The 23,144-nt window shown below is 38.6% G+C and overlaps 1 protein-coding gene across 7 annotated transcripts in view; it reads right to left on the bottom strand.

Annotated features, from left to right (window-relative positions):
- ATP8A2 (ATPase phospholipid transporting 8A2) overlaps window positions 1-23,144 on the bottom strand; it is a 302,792-nt gene that overhangs the window by 107,852 nt on the left and 171,796 nt on the right. For all 7 annotated transcript variants that reach the window (XM_066175899.1, XM_066175896.1, XM_066175897.1 and 4 more), the window contains 3 exons: window positions 4,122-4,196; window positions 1,327-1,449; window positions 234-312 (listed from right to left, as the gene is read on the bottom strand). In XM_066175899.1, the coding sequence (XP_066031996.1) occupies window positions 234-312; window positions 1,327-1,449; window positions 4,122-4,196 (277 nt within the window). The remainder of the gene's footprint in view (window positions 1-233; window positions 313-1,326; window positions 1,450-4,121; window positions 4,197-23,144) is intronic.

A 23,144-nucleotide genomic window follows, 5' to 3' on the forward strand; every position in this document is an offset into this window, starting at 1 on the left:
AAAGCAGCAGTTTCATTTTTCACCTATTAAAGTCACTCTATGAACAATAATTATGTTAAACTAGAATAATTTCTGAAAGCCACTAGACAACCTGCCAAGCTCAGCAGCTAAAGACTATTGAACCGTCTGGCAGCATTATTTCTTGGGACTTGTCACGACTCCCCTTCTGCAAACACACTGGTTCTGTAAGACTGAACATCAGTTACTGACATAAGAAATAATGAAGTCCTTACCATGCTCCAGCACTTTCAGTGGAAACCAGAAAAGAATGATGGAATGGATAAGGGCATTGATGCAGTGACCCCAGAAAACCTGAGGGAAAACAAACCAAGCCATCAGTAAAGTCCAAAACTCTTGACCTCTCTCTAACTCCTAACAAACACTTCATTGTGTAGTTTAAAGTCATAAAATGTTTGTCCTGAAGTGAAATACCTAAGCTTCTGCAAGATCTATTTTCTCTTACAACCTCTGCTCTTGGACAAGAACACATTGGTCCAGTTCGATCATATTATTCTACCAACTTGAAGCATAATAGGCAAGCATGCTTCAGTTTAAGATCTTTATTGAAATAAGGCAGACAGATTAAGTCAACTTTGCCTAATTACCTCAAAGAATAATTTTAAAAGAGTGATTCAGTATTTTGAAATATTTTCTTTTAAAGGACAAATACTTTGTGCCCCACAGTTTTTAACTAGCAAATAATGCAATTTGGCACAAATTAAAGCTTTATGTACTTCACAATTTCCTCTCCAAAAAAAGCAATAATATAGCTTCCTTGATTCAGAAGTACATTTAGATGTGCTTATTATGGAAAAGACAGAACATCAAATGCTGGCATTTTCCACCATTTAGATAGCAAAATGGAGTAAAATGTGTTCTTCAAATCTCAAGTCCAAATAAGCCAATTCAAATTCTGTTTCCCAAAAGAACTACTGGAACAGAGCTATACTGACTATGAAAAAGCACCCTAGCAGAGAGTGTTACGACAACACATGTTAGAAAAATCCAGGCAATGTCATCATGGCTTATCAGTAGCTGTGAATTGAAAAATCATACTTGGATATAAATCTAACTTTGAATCCAAGTTTATGGGTATTTCAGGACCAGTTTCAGGCAAAGCCACAGCAGAAAATCCTTATTTATAAACAAGGTTGCTTTTTATTTAAATAAAAAATAATCCCTTGGAAAGAACCGGAAGGCTGAACAATCACTCAGTGATTAGCATAAAGCAGAAGTAACATCAGGAAATAAGTTATTCTCCGACAAGAAAAGTCTGGAATATAAGAATTCTTATTTTTTTTCTTAGAGTAACAGGGTTTCCCTTACCCTCGTGTTGAAACCATCTGCATTTTGAGTGATTTTGTATAGCTGTGGAAATCGAAGCATGCTATCTTGAGTACATGATCGTTCAAAAATTCCCAGAGTAAAGGGTGGCAGTGCTGTGAAAATCTGCAAGGAAAGCAAATACTAATTGAAAGCAGCTCTTAGTTTTAAGTGTATCTCATACAATGTTTTCTTATCTAGACAAAAGTAAAATTCCCACAGACTTCAGTGAAGACTTACTACTACCTAGCATGTTATTTGACATCATTTTCAATAGTCCAAACAAGTCCAAACATTAATTTCGCCAATTTGTAACTCTCAAATATTGATTTAGGAACAAAAGAAGCATGAAAGAAAATTCATATTATTAACAATAAGCTTACAACCAAGAAGCTAAGCATCATTAGTTTCTGATGTACCACCTAATCCAGCCAGGGTCAGACACATCAGACTGCAAAGGAAAGACAACATATACTTTTACAAAATAGCCTTGTGGGAATAGGTTCCAATATAGCTGCAGTTGTAGCCTTAATTAGATATGCAATGTGCTTAACCACTACTAAGTTTACAGACAGAGTAAATGTGGAAATCACATTAAAAAAAAAATTCTACTGAGCAACAAAGGCCATTCTGCATTATGGTTCTTTGGGGATTCCCCTGGCAGGCATGAACTGATAGGAACAAATTAACTGCAGCGTGTGTCTGCGCTACGGGCAGACGCTTGGATGACCAAGCCTCGGAAGCCTTCCAAGACAGGCAGCAGGACACTCTGCCAGAAGCAGAGTAAATTAGCCTCCACTGACTTGAACACTGGTGCTCTTAAAGTGTTGCCAGGATCTGAGGCAGCTCATTTAAGCCAGCTTTGGTATCCATGTTTCTTGTGGTCCACAGTGCAGGCACAGAGTGAAAGTAACACCGGGGTGCAAGTCTGAACACTAAACTTCATTCACTTCCTTTTACATCAATAGTTTATATTAGAAACATCATTTCTAATCCTATACATACATATATTTTAAACAGTTTGAGCAGTGTTCTTGAAGTTAAGAGGCAGGTTGGAGTTATGAACTGTTTCTAGGGCGTGTGCACATTTGGAGAAGGCGGGCTGTGATTCTCACCAGCGGCACGCTGGCAGCTGGGGAGCAGACAGAGAACAGTGGGGAGGAACAGAGACAAGTGAGAATCAGTAATTACAACCCTCAGTCCAGCGGGAATTGTGCGTCCTCACTCATGAAGTGATAAACCAGATGGCAAAAATGGCAGCAGGCTGAGGGTAGAGAACTGAAACTGAGAGCACTGGTCCAATGTATTCCAAAGAAGACCATGTTCTCATACAGCTTTAATGCACTTCCCCAGGTTTTTGTGTTTATTGAGGCATTTACATTCTCACTTGAAGTAAATCTTCTAGTGGTTTTGAATGCAAAGGTAAACCTCCAGAATGAACTAGTGCAAAATCAGGAATTACAACGCCACTACGATTTCATACACTTCATATTTTAATGAGACTACTAATGAAAGAAAGGGTTAATCTGCACAGAAGAGAATGACATGGCTAAAAGCACTTCAAAATCTAAGCCCTACAAATTTTGGAAGTCCCTAATATCCTACTAGCACTTGATTCTCCACGAATCCACAAAACCAGTTCTAATTTTAGAAAATACTGACCTTAAAAAACAAGGTTTAGTTTCTGATTACAGAAGATGAGTTTTACCCAAAAGGTTTAGGTAGGGTAGATAGATTCTCCAAGTGAGGTTTAAAGATAATAGATGCAAATATCTAAACATGAATGACAGAGACTGCATAACAGTTAGAAAACTAGGGTGAAAGGAATCAAGGGAATGATAAATCCTTGAATAAGTATCTTCAACTAAGAGTATGAAATCTTATGGAATATGAGGCCTTGTGCCATCATTTTTAAAATGAATGTGACAGAAGTTAAGTGGTTCCATTAATACTACTCAGTGATAATTTGCTGGCTTTTTCTGTATTAGCATATATTTGGAATTAGTTTTTTTTAAAGAAAAAGAATTACACTTCCTCCCTGCAAAGAGACTCTTTAACAGTGTCCTAACAGCTTATAAATCCAGGCACTAGGCCACTCATAACATTACAAAGGTAACACTGTCGAAAACACCAACACAGGTATACAGTATGCTACAGAACTTGGTTCCAGAGATCCTTCAGACTTTAATCTATGTGACTGATTAAATAATATTACTGATTAAAGCAATAGTCACATGACACAGTGTGGCACCCTGCAGGCCATGCAAAAATCAGAAACCACTCCCAGACTGACACATCCTGCTCTTGTTTCAAGTGCAAAAGTTGATGACATAGTGATGCAGCTTCTCTTTTGTGTACCTAATGGACCATGAGTCAGCCCAAAGCAACTGCACAACAGTTCTCTCAGTATCTAACCCTACAGCATCTGAGAGGAAAAAAATTCATCAGAACTCAAAGATTAGGAGTATTTTGAGCATGAACTGTCACCAAAATATTCAGTACAAAACACTGAAAATGCTTTCAAAGAGGAAATTAAATTCTATCTAAAATCTGCAGAGTTTTATACGGGTCATATAAGGCTAAACATCTATTTTCAAGGTGTTCTCCCAAATTTTCATTTTGCAATAAAAGTGTAACTTTAATTTTTTTTCCCTACCTCAGAGTGGATTCAAAATGGCTTTTACAAATGAACTCACCTTTCCTGACATACATCTAGGACAGTTACCTGTGAAAAATGGGACACAACAGAATAATACAGTAGTCCCAAGCACTATCAAGTCAAAACATGTAGCACTTACCACGTTATACAGACCGATGCACCATCGCTCAAATAAGATCTGCCCAGAAAATCCATTAACGAAAGCAAACCAAAGCTGGAAAAGAGACAAGTTACAAAAAGCTTTAGTACATCCTTCCATTTACAGTAGAGGAGAAGGATGAGGAATACAGACCACCATCTGGAGACAGATGCTTGTCATGCTCTAAAACTAGTTATCAGAAGTGCCAGGCAGTTATTTTCAAGTCCTACATTTTAAATACCGGCAGAGTACTCCTTGTTTAAAATAAAATACTCAGACGACGGAGCAATTGGCTGGATTTGCATCACTGCTCTAAAAAAACAGATGGCATCGAACTATTACAAAATCCTTATCACTGCAAATGTACATGCTTGAAGCCGGAAGCCAACCTCATTTCCATCATGTTTGGTAAAGACCAGAATTTTCAAGATAACTGTTTTGATGGATGTTCTGCTTAACTTGTGTTGCATTCTTACAGTCCCAGAATTACAATGATATCTACTTGTCAGTTACATGATCGTGATTATATTATAATTTTTTTTGTCTAAATGATGCAAACATTATTACTTAATAAACTACCTAACAGTTAAAATTGCAAGAGGTTGCAAAACAGGCTGCAGGGTCTTCATCCTTTAGCAAGTCTACAAAAGCAACAAGTTTACAAATGCAACAGGCAAGCCCTGAGCAACCTGGTTTAAACAGCGGATTGGACTAGATGGACTTCAAGTTGCCTTCCAACTGAGGGGATTCCATAATGACACAATCCCAGGAAATAGCTTTAAGCTTCAGTGCATGGGCAAACTCTTTTTAGCATTTCTGTGGATGCAGCTTCTTTGAGTCTATTAATCTTGCTTAAGAACCTTTTTGAAGCACAAACTGTTGTACTGGGCTGGAACAAAGTTTTTTAGTGGACACAGAAAGAAGCTTAGGAAACAATATAACAAAGTAGGGAAAGAATTATCGTTTTCCAAGTAAATTGGTAAGTGGAAGAACAATAGCAGTTTAAGAGCATCCTGAAACCATTTGCATGTGAAATCATTACACTTTTAGATAACAAAAGATTTCTGAGAATTTCTGGCTACAATTCCTTTCAAAATCCACAGTACACATGTTACTTTGTTCAAAATTAATTCAATATTGCGTGTGAGGACACTCCCTCTAACCACCCTGTTTCAACATATTTTGTGTTGCCTTTATTTACAAGTCCACGTTGCACTGTATGCACTGTGTATTGCAGACCAGTCAAGTGATAACCATGCCCATTCCCTTCACACTCCCTGATAGCCCATGGCACTTAGTGCCAGGGATCTTTTCTGACACCATTCTGGCACTCATTGGGCAGCACTCTCCTACCAGCATCATTTATTCTCTGGTTCACTTGCGCAGTATTAGTGGCCTGCCAGAACACCTCAGACAACAAGCAGTTAGCTGCACATCATCTGATCTCTTCCCTGCTCCCACCCAAAATGGATATAGAATAATCGGGGGGGGGCGGGGGGGGGGCTGAATCCAAGGAGTAAATGAGACTGCATCAAGACCTACCACTGTTTTCACAGGTAAAATATCTAAACAGACCAGAAAGCTCTCATGGGATAGAGGCAACTTCATGGAATATTAAAGTATTTACAAGATTGGAAAGAATGACAAATAGCTGTTCAAATAGGCACTGCTGCAAGACATGAAATTCACATGCTACACAAAAAGAAAAAGTGAAATCTTTCCACACAATACACCGATGACCTATGGAAATGTCTCCCAGATGATGCTGTGGATGCAAAAGGAAATTTGAAAAAAAATCACAGAAGGAAACCTGGAAACCAGATGACTCTGCCAGAGAACTACCACTGTTCACAAACCAGAGACCAGATCAGTTGAACTCTTATTTCTCTACTTAGAGCTATTATATCACCATTCTTGTTTGAAATTAATCATCAGTTCTAATGTACTCCCATTGCTCAAGTAGGAAACAGGGACACTGATTCCAACTCATCTGTTTATAGCTATGCTTTGCACAGTTGGTCATCTATTTAAAATTATTTCCTGTAATTTTTTTTGAACTGTCAGCTGCTCTTTTGAGTAGCAAGTTTCTATTCATTTCTCACTATATTATTCTGAAGTTTGCACTTTTCAATACCTGCTGCCCTTCTTGCAGCTTGCAGTTTACAAGTGCCCTTGTAAGCTTTCTTAAGGGCCAACAGCTTCATTGCTTTACCACTTAGCTGAAAAGCACCAGCCTAGTATAAACTGCAAAATATTTCTTAGTTTTCCTAAAAAAAGTGCCTCTTTTTTTTTTCCCATTGCCAAACATGCATTCAATTAAAAGAGCCCTTTAAGCATTCAGCTCACCAGCTCTGTCCAGAAAAGGGAAAGAAGACACACTCTCCATTCCAACTTTTTATCATCAGTTCTTGATACCTTGAAGGAATACACCCTAAATCTCACTCTAAGGACACAATTAATGGCCCAAAGTAGCACACTGGCGACTCACACACTCACCCTTGCAGTGTTCCAGCCAGTTCTACACATCAGCCCTTCAAAAGAAACATATGAAACCTCTTTGATACAAAGCCTGAGGTCCCAAAAATAAACCACAATTTATTTTACGTGCTCAAGTTAGGAACCTGAAGGTTTCTTCCAGGAAGAATCCGAGCTTTAAAAAAGCATGCTCCCAGATATTTACCAATAATGATCTAGGCATTTATCATCTCCAGGCTCGCTGCAATTAATTGCAATGATGAATGAGGGCAGCAATTCTAGAAACAATAAATAGCTCACAAATCAGAAGCCAGTCTGGCTTCGTTAGCAACCTGACTGTGCTCAGCTCAGTTTTCTAGATCCCACAGCGCAAAGCAAACTTCAAAGGTTTGGTAGCAAACGATGAGGCTTTTTATAACATTGGCTCATGCTGCTTAGGAAACAACTGCTTTCTGAAACCATAGCATCTCACAACCAGTCCTTCAGCGACAGACATAGCTGATTATTCATCCAGAGGGTAAAACAAAACAGATAGATTTTCTGTAGCTAGCCAATGGCTAGAAGATGAGCCCTAAACCAGGCAAAGCTAACACTGTGGATTCTTAGATTCACAATTCCCTAAAAAATATTAGCAGTAATGATGACAGAATCACACAAAACTTGGGAAGAGCAGAGGTGTTAGGATGCCTTACAGAGCAGCAGACAGACTGTCAAAGTACAAGTGAAAAACACCCACTCAGCAGAGCAATTCTTTCTACTCAAGATGTACTGCCCTGCCACAACTGCATGGTACAGAATTCACTAAAGACCCTGCTAACATCACATTGAGATGAAAGAGTCAATATAGAACACTGAAATGGCTGTGTCTGACTGAGCAAATAGGTATTTAGCTGTCACTATCTTGAGTCTTCTGCAGCATCTTTTAAAACTGAAAGAATTTTCTTCTATAGAAAAGTTTTCTCCCTAGTTCAAAGGCTGATATAATTTGGATAGGCAAGAACTAACATTTAGAAATTTCAGTGTCCAGCCAATCCAAAAGTCCAATTTGAACTCTTTCTTTCAGCAGTATCCACACAGGTGAAAATTAGAAGTGAGAGCATCCAACACTTACAAAAGTCTTTGTGCCCCACAGGCTCCAAACAGATGCAATGAATACACTGAAAAGTAATGGCTATGATTGTTTTTTCCACAGATTCACACTACCAAAGGCCAACTGACAGAAAGACTGTGGGATACTGTCTCATACTTTCTCAATATCTTCATGTCAAGGGTAAATCAGATACTCTGCATAAAATACACATTTATTTTGAATTTAACACAAGCCATGAACTGCCATGCATGGTTTAAGGATCAGCTGCTTGCAGAGAGAACATGGTATACCTTAAGGTCAGCAAAGGAAAACAAAACCCAAACTCTCCACCTTAATGTTCATGTTAACAAAATGTACTAAATATATTTGAAGTTGCAACAAGCCATGCTTGACTCAGACTTAGTAAGCTGGTAGGAAAACTTGCCAAGTCTGCCTGGCTTGCCAAGCTCCAGGGGTTTGCAGGGCTCAGCTCCAGTACTGCTATGAACAAATGGACCCACAGTTATTAAACCTCTTTTCTGGCTGGAAAAAAGAAATCTTTTCACTTTAACTATTACCTAGCTGCCAAAAAGCTGGAAAAGCTTATTTGTAACTCAGCTACAAAATATATACTTTTCTCTCAAGAAACAAGAGGTCCAATTTAAATGTAAAGAGATTCAGACCTAGGGCTGAAATCTGGGCTGATACATTGCTGTGCTTTATTACAGCAGATATTGCAAAGATGAGAAACCAGTAGGTACAGTGCAAAAAGAAACTGGAAGGTTACAAACTAAAAGCTAGCCCATGTTTCCTCCCTTGAAGTGTGGTTGCATCCTTTAAATAAGAAACCCCATTGCTGAAGCACTCAATGCCAGCTGTGATGTGGGCACTTCGCCACTAGAGAAAAGGGAGAGGGGAATAAACCAGAGGTCAGCAAAAGCCAACAGATGGTAATACTTGGTTAATATTGACTTCAGCTGCAGGCAAACAGAGGATCTCAAGGTAGAACAGTCCCACACTGCTGTTTTGAGCTACACAGCACATCCACCTGCTCTAGAGTGTATTTTGAGAAAAGATCAAGTATTATTTTCAAAAAATATTCCCACTCGAGCAAGCTGGAAGGCAATTTTAATTGCATTATTGCTTCATGCATAATTACTGCAAAATTAATGCCTGAAATAGTAGGAACTGATTTATTTAAGCGCTCTAAGGCACTGGGATAGCAAATCATCTCTATTCTAAATGTGTATATTTATGAAGGCTTGATAATAGACAGCTTAACGAGTACTAGAAATGTTTTCCCAATTCTGCTAAAGGGCACAGAAAGCTAATGTAGTCAGGGTATCAACAATTGCCACAGGCACCAATTATAGCCAGACTGGATGCCTTTACTATTCAGAAATTAGTTGAATTCTCAAAAATACCCTCTCTCAGCACACATACATTTTGCATGTTCTTACCAAATAGGCTAATTTACAGTTTGCCCAATAAAGCAGGTTTGTGTGTCTCTGGTGTAGTTCATTAATAATGTATCCTGATTTAAGATCTCTCATTACAGATGTCTCTCTCAACACCAGCCTCTTATTCCTACCCAAACGCTCACAGCCTTAAAATAATCCCTTCATTAGAGAATGTACAGCACCAATTTTATAATGTAGGCAAAGTGTGTTAGTAATAAGATTTGACAGGGTAGGCATGGCTGTCTGAGACTCACTTCATTTGCTGAGGAATATTTCCCTCACTCCTTTTATTCCCCCCAGTGTTTATTAATTCTTTGCCGAAAACAGATCGATATTTTGCAACTGAAAAGCATTTGCTCTAGGCCTGTGCACTCCAAACAAGTGCCCATTCAAGGTTAAAAATCATCTCCAGTCTTCTTTGCCAGTGTTAACAATTATTTTCCAAGTTTCACACTGCTTTTGTCTCATTAAAAAAACCCTATACATTGACTGCAACGCGATGTCGTATAGATACTAGCGCAACCACTACAATAGAGATTTCCTGGCTTTAAACACTAATTTATTAAATAAGCCTGAACAGCTGTTACTTCTCCTATTCTATTTCTTCTATTCCTGACTTCATATAGTTTATATTTCAGCATACTAAAGAGCACAGATTGTTTTAGCTTTATTTTTCACTGTTTACGGAAGTGGCATAGGTAGAAAATTTTACTCCTTCCTTACAAAAATTAGTCTTGTGCTCATCTTCTCTAACTGACCTGCTGCTAATATCCTTCCTTCAAAGCACAGATTACATACAACAGGAGAGGCAGACACAGAGCAGAATGGAAGGGGGAGAGGGCAGAAGGAGCCACATCCCACACTTGGACTCAATTCTTTCCATTTCAGTGCTCAGAATAATTCTGAAGACTTGAAAATAAAGTAAGAATTAGCAAAGATCTGTTTTTTTTTCCTCAGTGGTTCCCACTAGAGAACAATTATGCTGTTTACCCCAGGAGTTTTGAGTATTGTGGAAAGATACCACACCTGCAGATGACAATGCAAAAGACCTTACCATTAAGCCCTAAAAAGATTGCCTCTTCCAGCAGCATTTGGCCCCAAATACACTAATATATGTATTTAAAACACAGCAGGCCATGCCAATGGGTTTTGTCGGGTAGTGGTTTACTCTTTTTCTTTTTGTTCCTGGAGTTACATGAACATCTAATGAGTGTGCTAAATTATCCTATTCATGTTTATGTCACTGGTAAAATGAACACACAGCCCACTAGAGCACATTTTATAGAGCTGTAATATAACTTTTTAAAAAAACTTATGAAATCACATAGAGAAAAGGCAGGCTATTTCTTCATCTCTTTTGGTGTGAAGTATTCTAGGGACTTAATATTTGTCTAGCACACTAATTGCTGCAGTAGCAAGGCTGTAATAATGTGATTTGAAATGGCCTGCCCTGCCAAAGAACAGATGTATTTGTCAAAAGATGTGGTTAAACTTAGAAATGCTTCAGAACATTGTCCTTTTACAAACACAGACAGCTCTATTCCGAGTTTATTCTTCATCATTCTTCCTAAAGTTTTCTGAAGAAAGCTGACACTGCTGCACTAGGATTTTTGTACTTATATATGGGACACCCTTGAAGTCACAGGACTCACATAGTGGCTTGTCAAAAAACAAATTAAAACCCAACATGGTTCAGTCAAGCCCTACCACGATTCCGTTTCAGCATATCTGGGTGGCCAAAGGGGTCTAAACCCACAGCTAGAGCAAAGCTACCAGGACTGATGGTGCTGGAAATTGCCAACCATTATCCTACTAAGCAACCAGGGTGTCCTGCTCAGGCTGGGAGTCAGGCTGAGAGGAGACAAGGCTTGTTGTCCACATCCTCCTCCCAAACCCAGTTTGGGGAGTGAGGAGGGCTCAGCAGCTTGGTTGGCAAGCTGGGAATTTCACACCAGGCCACACTGTCTGCTGCTGAGCAATAGAAACTCATGTGATGAACTTCCAGTGCCACCAGCCTTCCTTTACAAAGTAAACAGCTGTAAAGAAAGGTTTCCACTGACATGGACATCATCCTTATGCACACAGCAGCAGTGACTACAGGGTTGGAATCAATTCAGGCATGTTAACAAGTCTTTGAAGGGGCTTGTTTGGTAGGGGTTTTGCCTCTTCAATTTACCTAATCAACTTCTTTAACTGCCCTTGATTACAAGCACATCACTGTGGAACTGAGAAGTACCATATGACTATTAATAGCTTATGGTATCTCCTCAGCACATAATCATGACAGACTGGTCTTGATACAAGTTTCACAACAGTGTAATTGACCCATATCACACACACAAGATAAGGACATGTTACTATACGGTTTTAAATTATTTGCTCACTTCTTTGAAGCTATGTGGTATCTTTAACCACCAACAACATAAAAGAAGTGCTTTGGATTTGTTATTCCTAATTTGTTCCCTAATGCTGAAATAGACAAATTAAAGAAAGAAGTTTAACTATTTACATTGATAGGTGAGAAAATGTCAACAGTTTCAGGTAACTTATCCACCTGGAATTCTGCTAAGCACTAGGAGTCCACTAGGAAAATATATGTCCAATAGCAGGAAAAGCAATATTTGAAATAGAAGATTAGGGAATTGTGGAAGAAAAGATGCTATGACTATACCCCAAGTAAGAGCAATGGAAAGAAAGCATAGAAACAGCTACAAAAACCATCAACCAGTCTGGTACTGGACGTAGAAGCAGAAGGAAAGCCAACAAAACACAAAGCACTCTGTGAGTGAAGCCTGATAATGCCGTGAGTCAGAAGTGAGGCTAAGCACACCAAGGCTCTTCACATCTGGGATGTGCACTAGGGCTCACTGCAACCTGAATGAAACATGTCACCACAGAATGTGGCAACAAAATATTTCCACGCCTCTCAGACCAAAGCAAAAACAGACTGAGACCAGGAGCTGTAACACACATCTAGCCCTAGAAAGAAGCACAGAAAATGCAACACACGCCCCCACTACCAAACATTCTGTGTATTTGGGAAGAGGAAAGTGGAAATGTAGTAAAGATTTAATGAATGTAGAAGCATTAACCCTTTAGGAATAAAGGGTATAAGGAAGGAGCGTGATAGGTATTGAATTAGAGAAAGAAATGTATAGAATGGTATAATTCATTAAGAAAATGGTACTACTTTTGCTCTTAGTTTCTTTCATTTCAGAGCATTGTGTAGCTGGCAGTTTCCATTTAACCTATACGTGGCTTAACAGAGTTAGAAATCCACACTCAAATGCATTCATTTATACCTGAATACGATACAATGAGCAATAGGATAAAAAATAATAAGGAAATTAATATTGATTTATTGTAGTTAAAATATAGTAGTACATTCTTATTTCCTGGATATGAACCTATGCAATGTGTTAGGTAATCAAAATTATTTTAAAATTTCAAAGGATGAGATGCAATCCCAGTACTGACAGAAGAATACGGAGAGTGACCAAGACCCTGACAGTTACTATTCAGCTCCTATCTTATAGGACATTTCACTTCAATTCTTCCCCTTCTTACTTTTATTTGCAGAAGTCCCTTATGTTACAGTTATAAATGCAGGTTCACAGACTTTGCTTTTCTTGTCACCACATAAAGGAATCCTTCTGCAGAGCTGCTGAATTAAGTGTAATAGGAGCAGTTCTGTAGCAAGGTCATTTTAGGTCTGGAACTGCCGTCCCCCTAGGATTCCCTGTTATGGCTACGTGAAGCGCCAGGTTTCCCTTGCAAGTCTGTTTTTCTCCCCTTCCTCCCTATGAAATAAAATTCAGTCTCTGCAAGACCTTGAATTAAGCTACTTTTATCCAGGAAGTTTATATGAAGTTTCCTGACAGCTTGGAATCCATGGAAAATAGCAAAATTAGCAACAGAAAAGCCAGACCACTACAGAAACTATAGCTCATCTTCTGTCATACTGACAAGACTAAACCTTTACAGGGGTAATCCCAGGAGCAGCCCATGTTTCTCATTACCCACAACCCTATCAGCATTTCAGTGCAGAGAGAATATTCTAGCCTAAAACTACCAGGACATACGATGCAATCTGAAAAGCTTCCCAGTACTTTCATTGTATTTGTTCCATTTTTATTAATGCATCCATTTTCTTGGTCAATGGGACAATCTAGTAATAGGCAGGACCTAGCATTTTATTTTGTACACAGCTGCTTTTAAACATGATACCCTTTTCCCTTAAGCTTCAGAACTAGCAGAACAAAAAGAATCTGTCCCCTGCTCTCCTCTCATGTAGAAAATACACACAGTATTGGTAACTTAAGGCTATATTTATTGCTTTACGTGCTGGCAAAAACTAAAAGAATTGGGTCCTAAACATCTTTTGCCAAAATACGCAGCACATTGTAAACATGTGCAATCACTTCACTGGTAAATTACCTACTGACGTACTGATCTCACTACAGAAATAATGTTTAAACTTCTTTAGGAAAGCGACTAGCTTGCTTTCCCAGCAATAAGTACAAAGAAATTCTTGGGGTGTCTTTAAAGCATTTGCTGTATCTTCTGATAGAGTTGTGTACAAGGAAAACCAAAGTTTTTTCTTTGCTAGCTAGGAAAAATACCTTAGAGAAGAAAAACCTATAAGCTCACACACAGGAGCAAAGCATTCACGTGATTCCCAAATTCAGTCTAAGATGTCATTACGCGACTTCAGGAAGGAATTGCACGCTCATGACATCAAGTGTGCAGAAAAGACTACTATTTTTTATGAATGTCTCTCCTACAAAGGCTGAGTAACGCAGGAGAGACTACAGCAGACTTATTATGTTTGCTGCAAACAAGTTCCTAGTTTCACACCATTTTGCAAATTTTTTATCAGAGAGAGTTAACTTGTACCATTACCTTCTTGCTGGGTGAACTCTGAAACAAATCACCACCAAATTGCCCCCAAACATGGGCCAGGGATATACCTCTGCTTTCTCTTTTTAACATGTTACTCAAAACCACAGTAAGATTACACACAGTGAAAATCTGAGATGACACTCACAGGAATGAAGTCAACAAATGAGGTTTGGGCTTTGGCGATGCTCTAAGGAGCAACTTTGAAAATGAAGATGCATTTGCCATCTTTTACACAACACGAAAAAAAAAAAGTGATGAAAGACTAGCTACAAGCTTACTAAAACCTTAGCAAATGCATATAAACCACGACACACTATTTGTACAAGACTCCAAAGCTATTTTGGACACCAAATGAATTTGTTACTCAAACAGAATTTCCACAAACTAACTTGCATAAAGAAAACAAGTACTGCTAGCCTCTAATATGGCAGAAAATGGGAGACAGGGACATGTGTACAGAAAGCACCCACACCATGATTCCCATGATCTAGCTGCAGTACACATCCCTTCTACCACTTCAACAGCAGCGGTATTTCAGATCTAGATTCAGGTGCATAAAAGCACCTGAAGAGTACAAGAAGGAATAAACAGATGTGTTCAATTTCCAAGCCAGATGAATTAAATGCAGGGGAGATGTATATTTACTCCCTCTCAATGAATTCTTGGGACAGTGAACTCTTCAGAACACAGCAGAGGCTCCAAAAGACATTCTTCTGTATGGAAGAATGGAAACTATGTACTATGCAAAAACTTGTCCAACTAAATCACAGTTATGGTTTCCCCCTTCTTGCCTTCTCCCTTCATTCTAGGTAGGGATAGAATACATATTCAGAACAGCAGCTCTCCCATGTGCAGAATGTAGCCATTCAATGTAGCACAAAAGAACCCCAACAACAAAAACACCCTCACAGCACTTTGTGTAAATTGAAGGCAATCAGTAAATAAGAGTAATCAGCTGTATGGGGAAACTCCTGTTCATGTCATATGCAATACAGAATCTTTCATCCTTGGAAGCATGTAGTGTTCCTACGATCTCGGTTACTGGGGAAAGGGCTCAGCTCCCTGAAGGAGCATCTCAGTTCCAGCAAAAACTGCAAATACTAACTTGGCATAAGAGCATCAAGACAGTTATACCATTCAAACAAATGGCCAATCCCACCCCAGGTGCCTATTTTTAAAAGCACACATTTCAAAACATGCATTTCAAGCCCTAGGAAAGAGTATGAACCACACAGTTTCCAGGTACTCACTCAGAATCTGCAAATATCCAGCTCTGTGGATTTTCCAAGTCTCCCGTGCCTTGCCTATGAAGTAACTTTCACAGTTCTATTCCTTTGTGACTTTCCTGTTTCCTTTTAAGCCCCTGTAGATGTCCTGCAACAGTATCTTGTTTTAAATATGATTTAACCTGCAGGTTTATCCATGAGAATGAATGTGAATTGTTGTTACATGTGCCATACTGTGAACTTGCCATAACAAATAAATACTCTTTATTTGCTGTACAGGTGCTTTGCTCTTCATTTTTATAAACACGGGATACTTAAAGTTCCCGGTGCTTAAATGAGTCATACAAACTGATTTCTTCAGAGAAACACTCTGTTCTATGGAAAAATCACCCCAAAGTATACCTGGCAATTCCCCACTTCTGGTTGCATCCTCCCTTACATCTCTGGCTGCATCTCTGACAGTGCACGGAAGGGAAAAGTTCGTATGAGCTTCTGTAGAATCTAAGTACATGATTTCTTGCTGGTGGTCTGTTTCTTGGTACCTGAACTCGAAGTCTGGAAACATGTAAAACAATTGCATTGTTGTTCTGGGGGTAAGGTGGTTATTTCAGCTGGGAGCTGAAGTAACTTTTGCTCTGTTTCCGAATCATAAAGAATATTTTGACCCTAAAGAGGGCATGTTGATTGTGAGGTAGTTCAGATGATTACACCCCAGCTGCTGTAGCCTTTACATTAGGGAATATTTCCTAACCTTCTAATGTCAAATCCTCTTTCCTTCAAGAGGAAAACATTCAGTAGTATTCAATTAGAACACTGCAGCATCTGAACAAAAGGAACATGTGTTCATGCTAGAACCTGGTAAGACAAACAAGACAGAGGGTAACTCCCCAGGAATGATGGAAGGCACCAAGGACCAAACATTTTTTGTCAGCACCTTGCAAAGGTCTTCCAGCCCCCATGGGCTAACACTGCCAGCTCCTCATGCAGCCCAGGAGTTAGCAGTGTCAAACACACAGTGGCTCTGAGGTTGGGGCTTTTCCTCAGTGAGTTATTTTCAGGGGAATAAAACCTCAACTTTGAATGGCAGCTTCTGAGTGACAAGATCACTAACACAAGTAACCACTTGACATCTTAAAATGATCTGAAGAGCTAACATTACAGCAGCGAAAATGGACTGGTTACTATTTCTGGGGATTAAGCAAGATGAAAAGAAAAGTTTTGGGTTAAAACCATGAATTATATTTATAATTTACCTGAAAAACATGCAGTTTACTAAGGGTAGATAGTCTGACATGTAAATTCTGGATGTATTTCTCCATAAGTGGTTGGATGTGGCTGCATGTAGTGGTACATTCTCTATTGTTAAAATTGAGTGACTGAGACAGAACCCAATGTAAAGTGGTTTAAAGTTTCTTCTAATATTTGAGTAGTGCAAATATAATAACAAGCTTTTCTCCCCACCTTTCAACTTTCAGAGCTAAAATCCCCAAACAGTGAAGTGAGGGCTATTTTTGACATCCTCTTTCCCCTCATATAGTCATCCAAACTATAAACAAATGTTCCCTTGCCTGCCATACGGGCTTGTCTACACAAGGAAGTTACAGTGGTTTAACTGCGATGTGATTGTATATCCACTCTAAATTGGTTCCAAATGTTCTGTGAATGCTCTAAGCCTGATTTAAACTGAAATGATAGCCCAGATAGTTTGTCCCACGGATTCAAAACCTGTGTTTAAAATTGAGTTGATTGTTGTGCTGCAGTATGGAAGACAATCTTAAATGAAACATCAAGTCTGTTGTGATACTCTGTTTAGAGTCAAAATTACTCTTTCTGAGAAAATGCTCCTGAGAGACTGAAGGCTGGGAGAGCCCTACGCACTACAAGGCTGACTTGCTTTGTTCAGTTCTAGATGGGTCTCTGGTGTCTTTTGAGGAAGCAATAGCTATGCTGTGTTTTTCAGTTCTTCCAGAGAGCTGACTCCCAGTCTCATAGACAGCAACTGGCTTGTGTCCACACTGCCCAGTGTCAGCACCTGGAGGAACAGTAGGTTGACTGTCTTGTGGCCCTTTGTGCTTGGCCTGAGTAGGCCAACTGTGTGGAGTTTCTTTATAAAACTTGAAAGGGCTGGAAAGAATGAGGTTTGTGTTTGGAGCATTAGTGAGGTCTTGTGTTATGGATATAGCGCAAGGTAAGAGGATATTTGAGGATACTAAGCCTACTAACGTGATTTAAAGGACTACACACATTGCAGGCAACAGTTTTTGGACTAACTATGGGCCATATTCAGTGAAAAGCATTTAATAGTTTAAATGCTTTTGCCACTGGATAATCTTTCTTGTTTAGATTAAAAAACTACTTCCCTTACCTATTAGCACCATTGTTTAGCAAAAATTCTTTTCCCCCATCCTGGCCCCAAAAGATCAGGGATACCACTCTTTCATATATATTGGTTACCAGCCCTATTCTCTAGGTAGAGTTGACAAAAATCTGTTGTTACGCCAGTGTTCAATATTGCCAATTAACCAGCTTTTTGACAGGTTGAAATTTGTGGAGAGGCAATTCCTCAACTTTGACTCATTGGTGTCCTGTTTACAAAGGTTCCTTTCCCTTCCCAGCCAGGTAGGAATAAACCACTGCACTGTCATCTGCTGCACTATCTTCTGCTTCATGTAAAGGCTTGCACTTGAGCCCAGTGTTTTGAACCCACCTAAAACTCATAGTCAAAAGTTCTGGGCTGCCCCCAGAAGTGCAGTGCAATCCTTTTACATGTTTCTAGACTATGAGTTCAGACACCAAGAAACAGACCACAAGCAAAAAACCACATACTTAGATCCTACAGAAGCTCATACAACCTCTTCCCTTCCGTGCACTGTCAGAGATGCAGCCAGAGATGTTAAGGGAGGATGCAATCAGAAGTGAGGAATTGCCAGGCCTACTTTTGGGTAATTTTTTCATAAAACAGAGTGCTTCTGCAAAGAAATCAGTTTGTATGACTCCTTTTGAGCACTGGGAACTCTGAGTATCCCGTGTTTATAAAAAGGAAGAGCAAAGCACCTGTACAGCAAATAAAGAGCATTATTTTGATATGGTTCAACTATAGAAGTAGTCTTTTAATCTAAACAAGTTCACAGTATGGCACACGTAACATCAACTCACATTCCTTCTCATGGATAAACCTGCAGGTTAAATTGTATTACAAACAATATCCTGTACTCAAAAGTCTTGTGCCTGATTTCCCTCAAAGAACAACAGAAAAGGAAAGAGAACATTGGTAGTCACAGGCTTTAATTGCACTCAGTGTTTAAGGTCTCTCACATGAGATGTAACACACAATCCACAGAAAAGTTGGTTTTCATTTGTATGGGAATTTTCAAACCTTTCAAGCTTATTTCTAATACAGCACAATTATTGTCCTCAACACAGAACTAGATTTAGAATTATAACCAACAATTTCAATGTTTTATAAAGCAGAACTTTATACCATGAAGTAAATCCATTCCCACAAAGCTATTTATACCTTGGCTAATTTTAACAAAACCAACACACAAAAGTACATCACAAAAGCATATTGCAAGCAATTCCTCATGACTGAAAGGTCTCCTACTTGCCATAGCCATTACAGACATATTTCCCTTAGCCTGTTCTGCATGCTTTACCATCAACATGACAAAGAGATTTTACTGGCAAATTACAAATATTCCAGTGCTCCAAAAGGCTACTAAAGACAGTTGTATCACGGCAAAGTGAGTAGCTCACCTTTCCACAATTACATTTTTAGTAAATCCTCCCACACGTTATACAAGATTAAGACAAAACAAAACTTTTGTCAAACAGATAACACTTATCAAATGATACCATAGTTGACACTACAGCCTAGTAATATGATCAAGTTACTTACATTTATGGAAATCTTAAAATAACCTCTCAGCTACACACAGCTTAGTTGTTGGCACATGAAGGCAAACCCAAACCTTGCTCATGAAGACCTTCATTATAGAAGTAGTTAATTATGTCACCTTCCTCACTATTGAGATTTTTTTTTTAATATTAAGGTTTGAAGGTTCTAAAAAGTGTTACTAAGATCACTGTTTTCCTGTCAGCATCAAAATAAAAAAGACATGGAAACAGCAGGGTTTACACCTCTGAAAGTGTGTGCTTTTTTCCAATACTGGCACCTGGACTGTATAGAAATTCATCTGAGATAAAAGAACCAGCAAAGAGAAAGCACTTCCTCTCTTCTACAAAAATTAGGATCCCAACATTCAGATGGGTATCCTGTGAGAATTCTTAAGAAAAAGTAAAAAAATATTGAAAAGTACAAGGGGAAAAAAAATGTTAAAATACTTAAAAAGGAAAAGGGCCTTGTGCTTAGCAGTGGTTGCTGCTGAGAGTGAAGAGTGAACAGAAGCTTTTGGCTTTTTTTTTTCTCTTTGTTTTTTAAGCAAAAGCCGACTTATAAGCCCTCTGCAAAGAGTTCTATAGTTGAATAATTTAGCCCATGGATGATGCTTTATTAATGGCATGCTTCAGACGTTATCACCAGAAAACTGGATAGAAGCCCAGATGTCTGGTTTAAGACCATTTTTATTTCCTACATTTTCAAAACATTGCATGGGGCTTTCGCTGCACGATTCAGACGAACTTAATGAGAGTCATGCAGCTATGCCTGCATATGTTGCTTTGAAAATAGAGAAGCGCTGGTTTGAGTTCTGCTTTTCTGAAGCTCTCCCCGGAGTGATTTAAAGGTGTTTTTTCCTCTCAGTCTTTACTCTAAAGGTCTTCTACACTTCACCTCACCATGTCTGACAGATAAAGAGCTGAAACTTCGGACACCTCATTTTTTTGAAGACTCCAGTACTCTGGCCTTGTGTGGTAGCATGAAACCAAACAGTAAACTGCCAGGCAATTAAATTTAGCCCATTGTGTGTATGTGCTCAATTTAACTGCAATGGGTTACTTCAAATCAGAACAATGCTGTGGGCACTGAGCAGAGTTACAATTTGGTATCAACATATGTCATTTATTATGATTGATTATTACTTACTGTAAACCATTTTAATACCCACACATGATCAAACTTAATATAGGTTATTCAGGTTCAAATCAAAACTTCAGTATATATATATTGTATTACACACCACACATCTCTATTGGAAAGCCATGCCATAAATCATGCATTAAGGAAAAAGAGAACCATACATATGTATAATTTACAAGCTATTTAATAAAACAATTTTGCTATATTTCTGTTGATAAGTTATAAGAATAATTTTACTGCATTCTCATCTTTTCAAATACAGATTTTCTGATTTTATTTTATTTAAGCATGAGTGTTAATCTTCCCCTTTCTGAGTTTATGAATTGGCTGCTAAAGCAAGGGCCTGCCCCAGTCAGCTAAAAGTTTGCAAACCTGCCTTCAGGTCCAAACAGATTATATCCAAATCCAATAAAGAATCAGGACTTCACTCTAACCTCTCAATTCTGCAGTGAAATTGCAACAGGAGAGTAAAGTGGAATATGAATACTCACTTTTACATCTTCAGTGCACATCTTCAAAACACATAACTATTGTGAAGAAAAAAGATCACCTGTGGTAGGCCAGCGGGAAAAACTATGGAGAAAAAAACAACTGCAGCACAAGGCTCCCCTTCCTTCATATAGGAAAGACTGACATGTACACCAAACAGTAATGATGCATAAGCTACACTTCTGAATTGTACTCATAATCTATGTGATAATTATAAAAGCCATGACCCCCTAGAAAACACTGTCCAGAAGTTGAGAGATCCTCCTGATCTTGACCAGTGGTAACATGATAGAGATTATCACAGGCATGACAATGAACATGCAGGGATCATTACCTTCTCATAGGGTTTAGCTGGAATGGCATCTTCTTCAAGTTTTCTGCATTTCCTAAGACCCCCCCCGCCCCAGGCCCTAGAGAGACTCATTCTTACTAAAAATGCACACACAGTACATCTTATGTCACCCTAATGACAATCTGTCATCCTTCAGGACTTCCCTAGTTGTCAGTTTTGGATATTACCGATTCAATTTTTTAGTGCACTGGAACACTATGGAATAAGATCTTTCTATATTCAGGTGCATTAGGCTTTTGTATTCTTTATGGTTTTGGGCACATGTCCAAAAAGAGATTAGAAAGACAGGCAAACAGCCTTGAGAAATAATATGTCACCAGTGCACAGAAAACAAGTATGAAACTGCCCCAATTCTTCCCCAAACAGTAAGTATGGTATTTCCCTCCCAATTTAAGTGACTACAGGAAACAAATGGTACTGATGGTCAGTTTTGTGGTGTCTACCAACAGGATGGCTTTTCGACAAAACTGTCTTCCAACATCAAATCAGTATGATCTCAAAAAATGCGTATTTCCTAGAAAAAAAATAAAATGCAGTATCTTCAAGCTCTTCTTGACCTTTATGTCAGTAGTTTAGGGCAAACTTTATACTACTATTTAAAGCAGGTGTCAGTACAACAGAGAAGTGACCACAAATGACTTCTTGCTGCAAAAAGCTGTCATTCTAGGAAAAAAGGAAACAGTGAGGTGACTGAATTTTTTAAACTTTCTTTTCAGCAACACCAAGTAGGAACATTTTATACTCATACCACAAAGGCAATTCATTTGGCTGCATCAGGTGAACTTTCCTAAGGCTACAGATATAATTTAGAAGATTTTCTTCATATCATAAAATCCCGTAAATAATTCTTGTTTCAGATTTTGGGAAATAACCACCACAAATTGAAATACTTAAAATATTAATTGCAATACACACGTTCTACTCTATTCCTTTTAAATTCTCATTAGCAACTGATTTCTTTTAAAGATGAGGAATACTGGGAATTACCAAGTCTGACACACTGCAACTATAGTCTCCTGTTGTACATACAGTGGGGATTTCAAAATTGTTTGGGAGCAGGCTTAAGCAAGAGTAATGCAAACATAGAAATAGTTCCTCTTTGAGAAATACATCAAGGATACAAAGAGACATGTGCATCCAAGGGATTCACTTCAAAATGCTTTCCAGGAAATAGCTGAAATTCACTAATCACTGATAGAATATGATAAGCTATTAATTCTCAGATGAAACTGTGCTGGACTTCCAGCTGTTTGAAGCACTAAAGAGAGACCTGTAAGTCTGTTTAAATTTTGGTGATACTACTACTACAACTTGTTTGGTGTTTTTCTTCCCTGTTCCTCTTCCCCAACATGGTGAAATAGCTGTGACTGACAACTTTCATAAAGGTACATTTCTGCTTTACAGCAGACATTAAACATTTTTATGGCTGGTAAAGCAAGACACCTTCAGGTGGTGCACACACAAACATGCACATTCAATTCAGAAGGAAGCCTTTCTGGTTTGGAAGGAAAAAGCCTAAAAGCATGACAGAACAACACATACATTTCTAAGACAATGCCTTAAACCTCTAATTCTCTGATGTAGGTGCAGTCTCAGAGGATATAGCAGTGAGCAGCTGAACAATGCTGGTATTATCCCAGATTAATTTTCAGGACTTCCTAGAACAGTCTGAAAAAAACAGGTACTTCATGGTTTTGGGGACACTGCTGCATGAGAGCCAGGCACTCAGTGGGGAAAGTGTACAACCCTCAAAATTTACACCAGCTCTGCAAGTGTTGACAAGACTTTTTAAAGCTTTTTTTTTATACCTATCAAAATTTTAATTTTCAGCTATTAAATTTTATTTATTACAGTTATCTCACAAGATTGCTCTCAGTACCAAACTCCACAAGACAAGGCCAGGACAACTTCATATTTGCAATGGAAGCAGGAACTATTTAAATGCAATACAATAGCCATTTTTTAAAGATATATTCTTCATATACTGTTAAGCAAGCAGCCATCTGTCAAAA

The sequence above is a fragment of the Chamaea fasciata genome, unplaced genomic scaffold (assembly GCF_029207755.1).
Source record: "Chamaea fasciata isolate MVZ Bird 193981 ecotype frontalis unplaced genomic scaffold, bChaFas1.0.hap1 SCAF_2, whole genome shotgun sequence".
Lineage (NCBI taxonomy): Eukaryota > Metazoa > Chordata > Aves > Passeriformes > Sylviidae > Chamaea > Chamaea fasciata.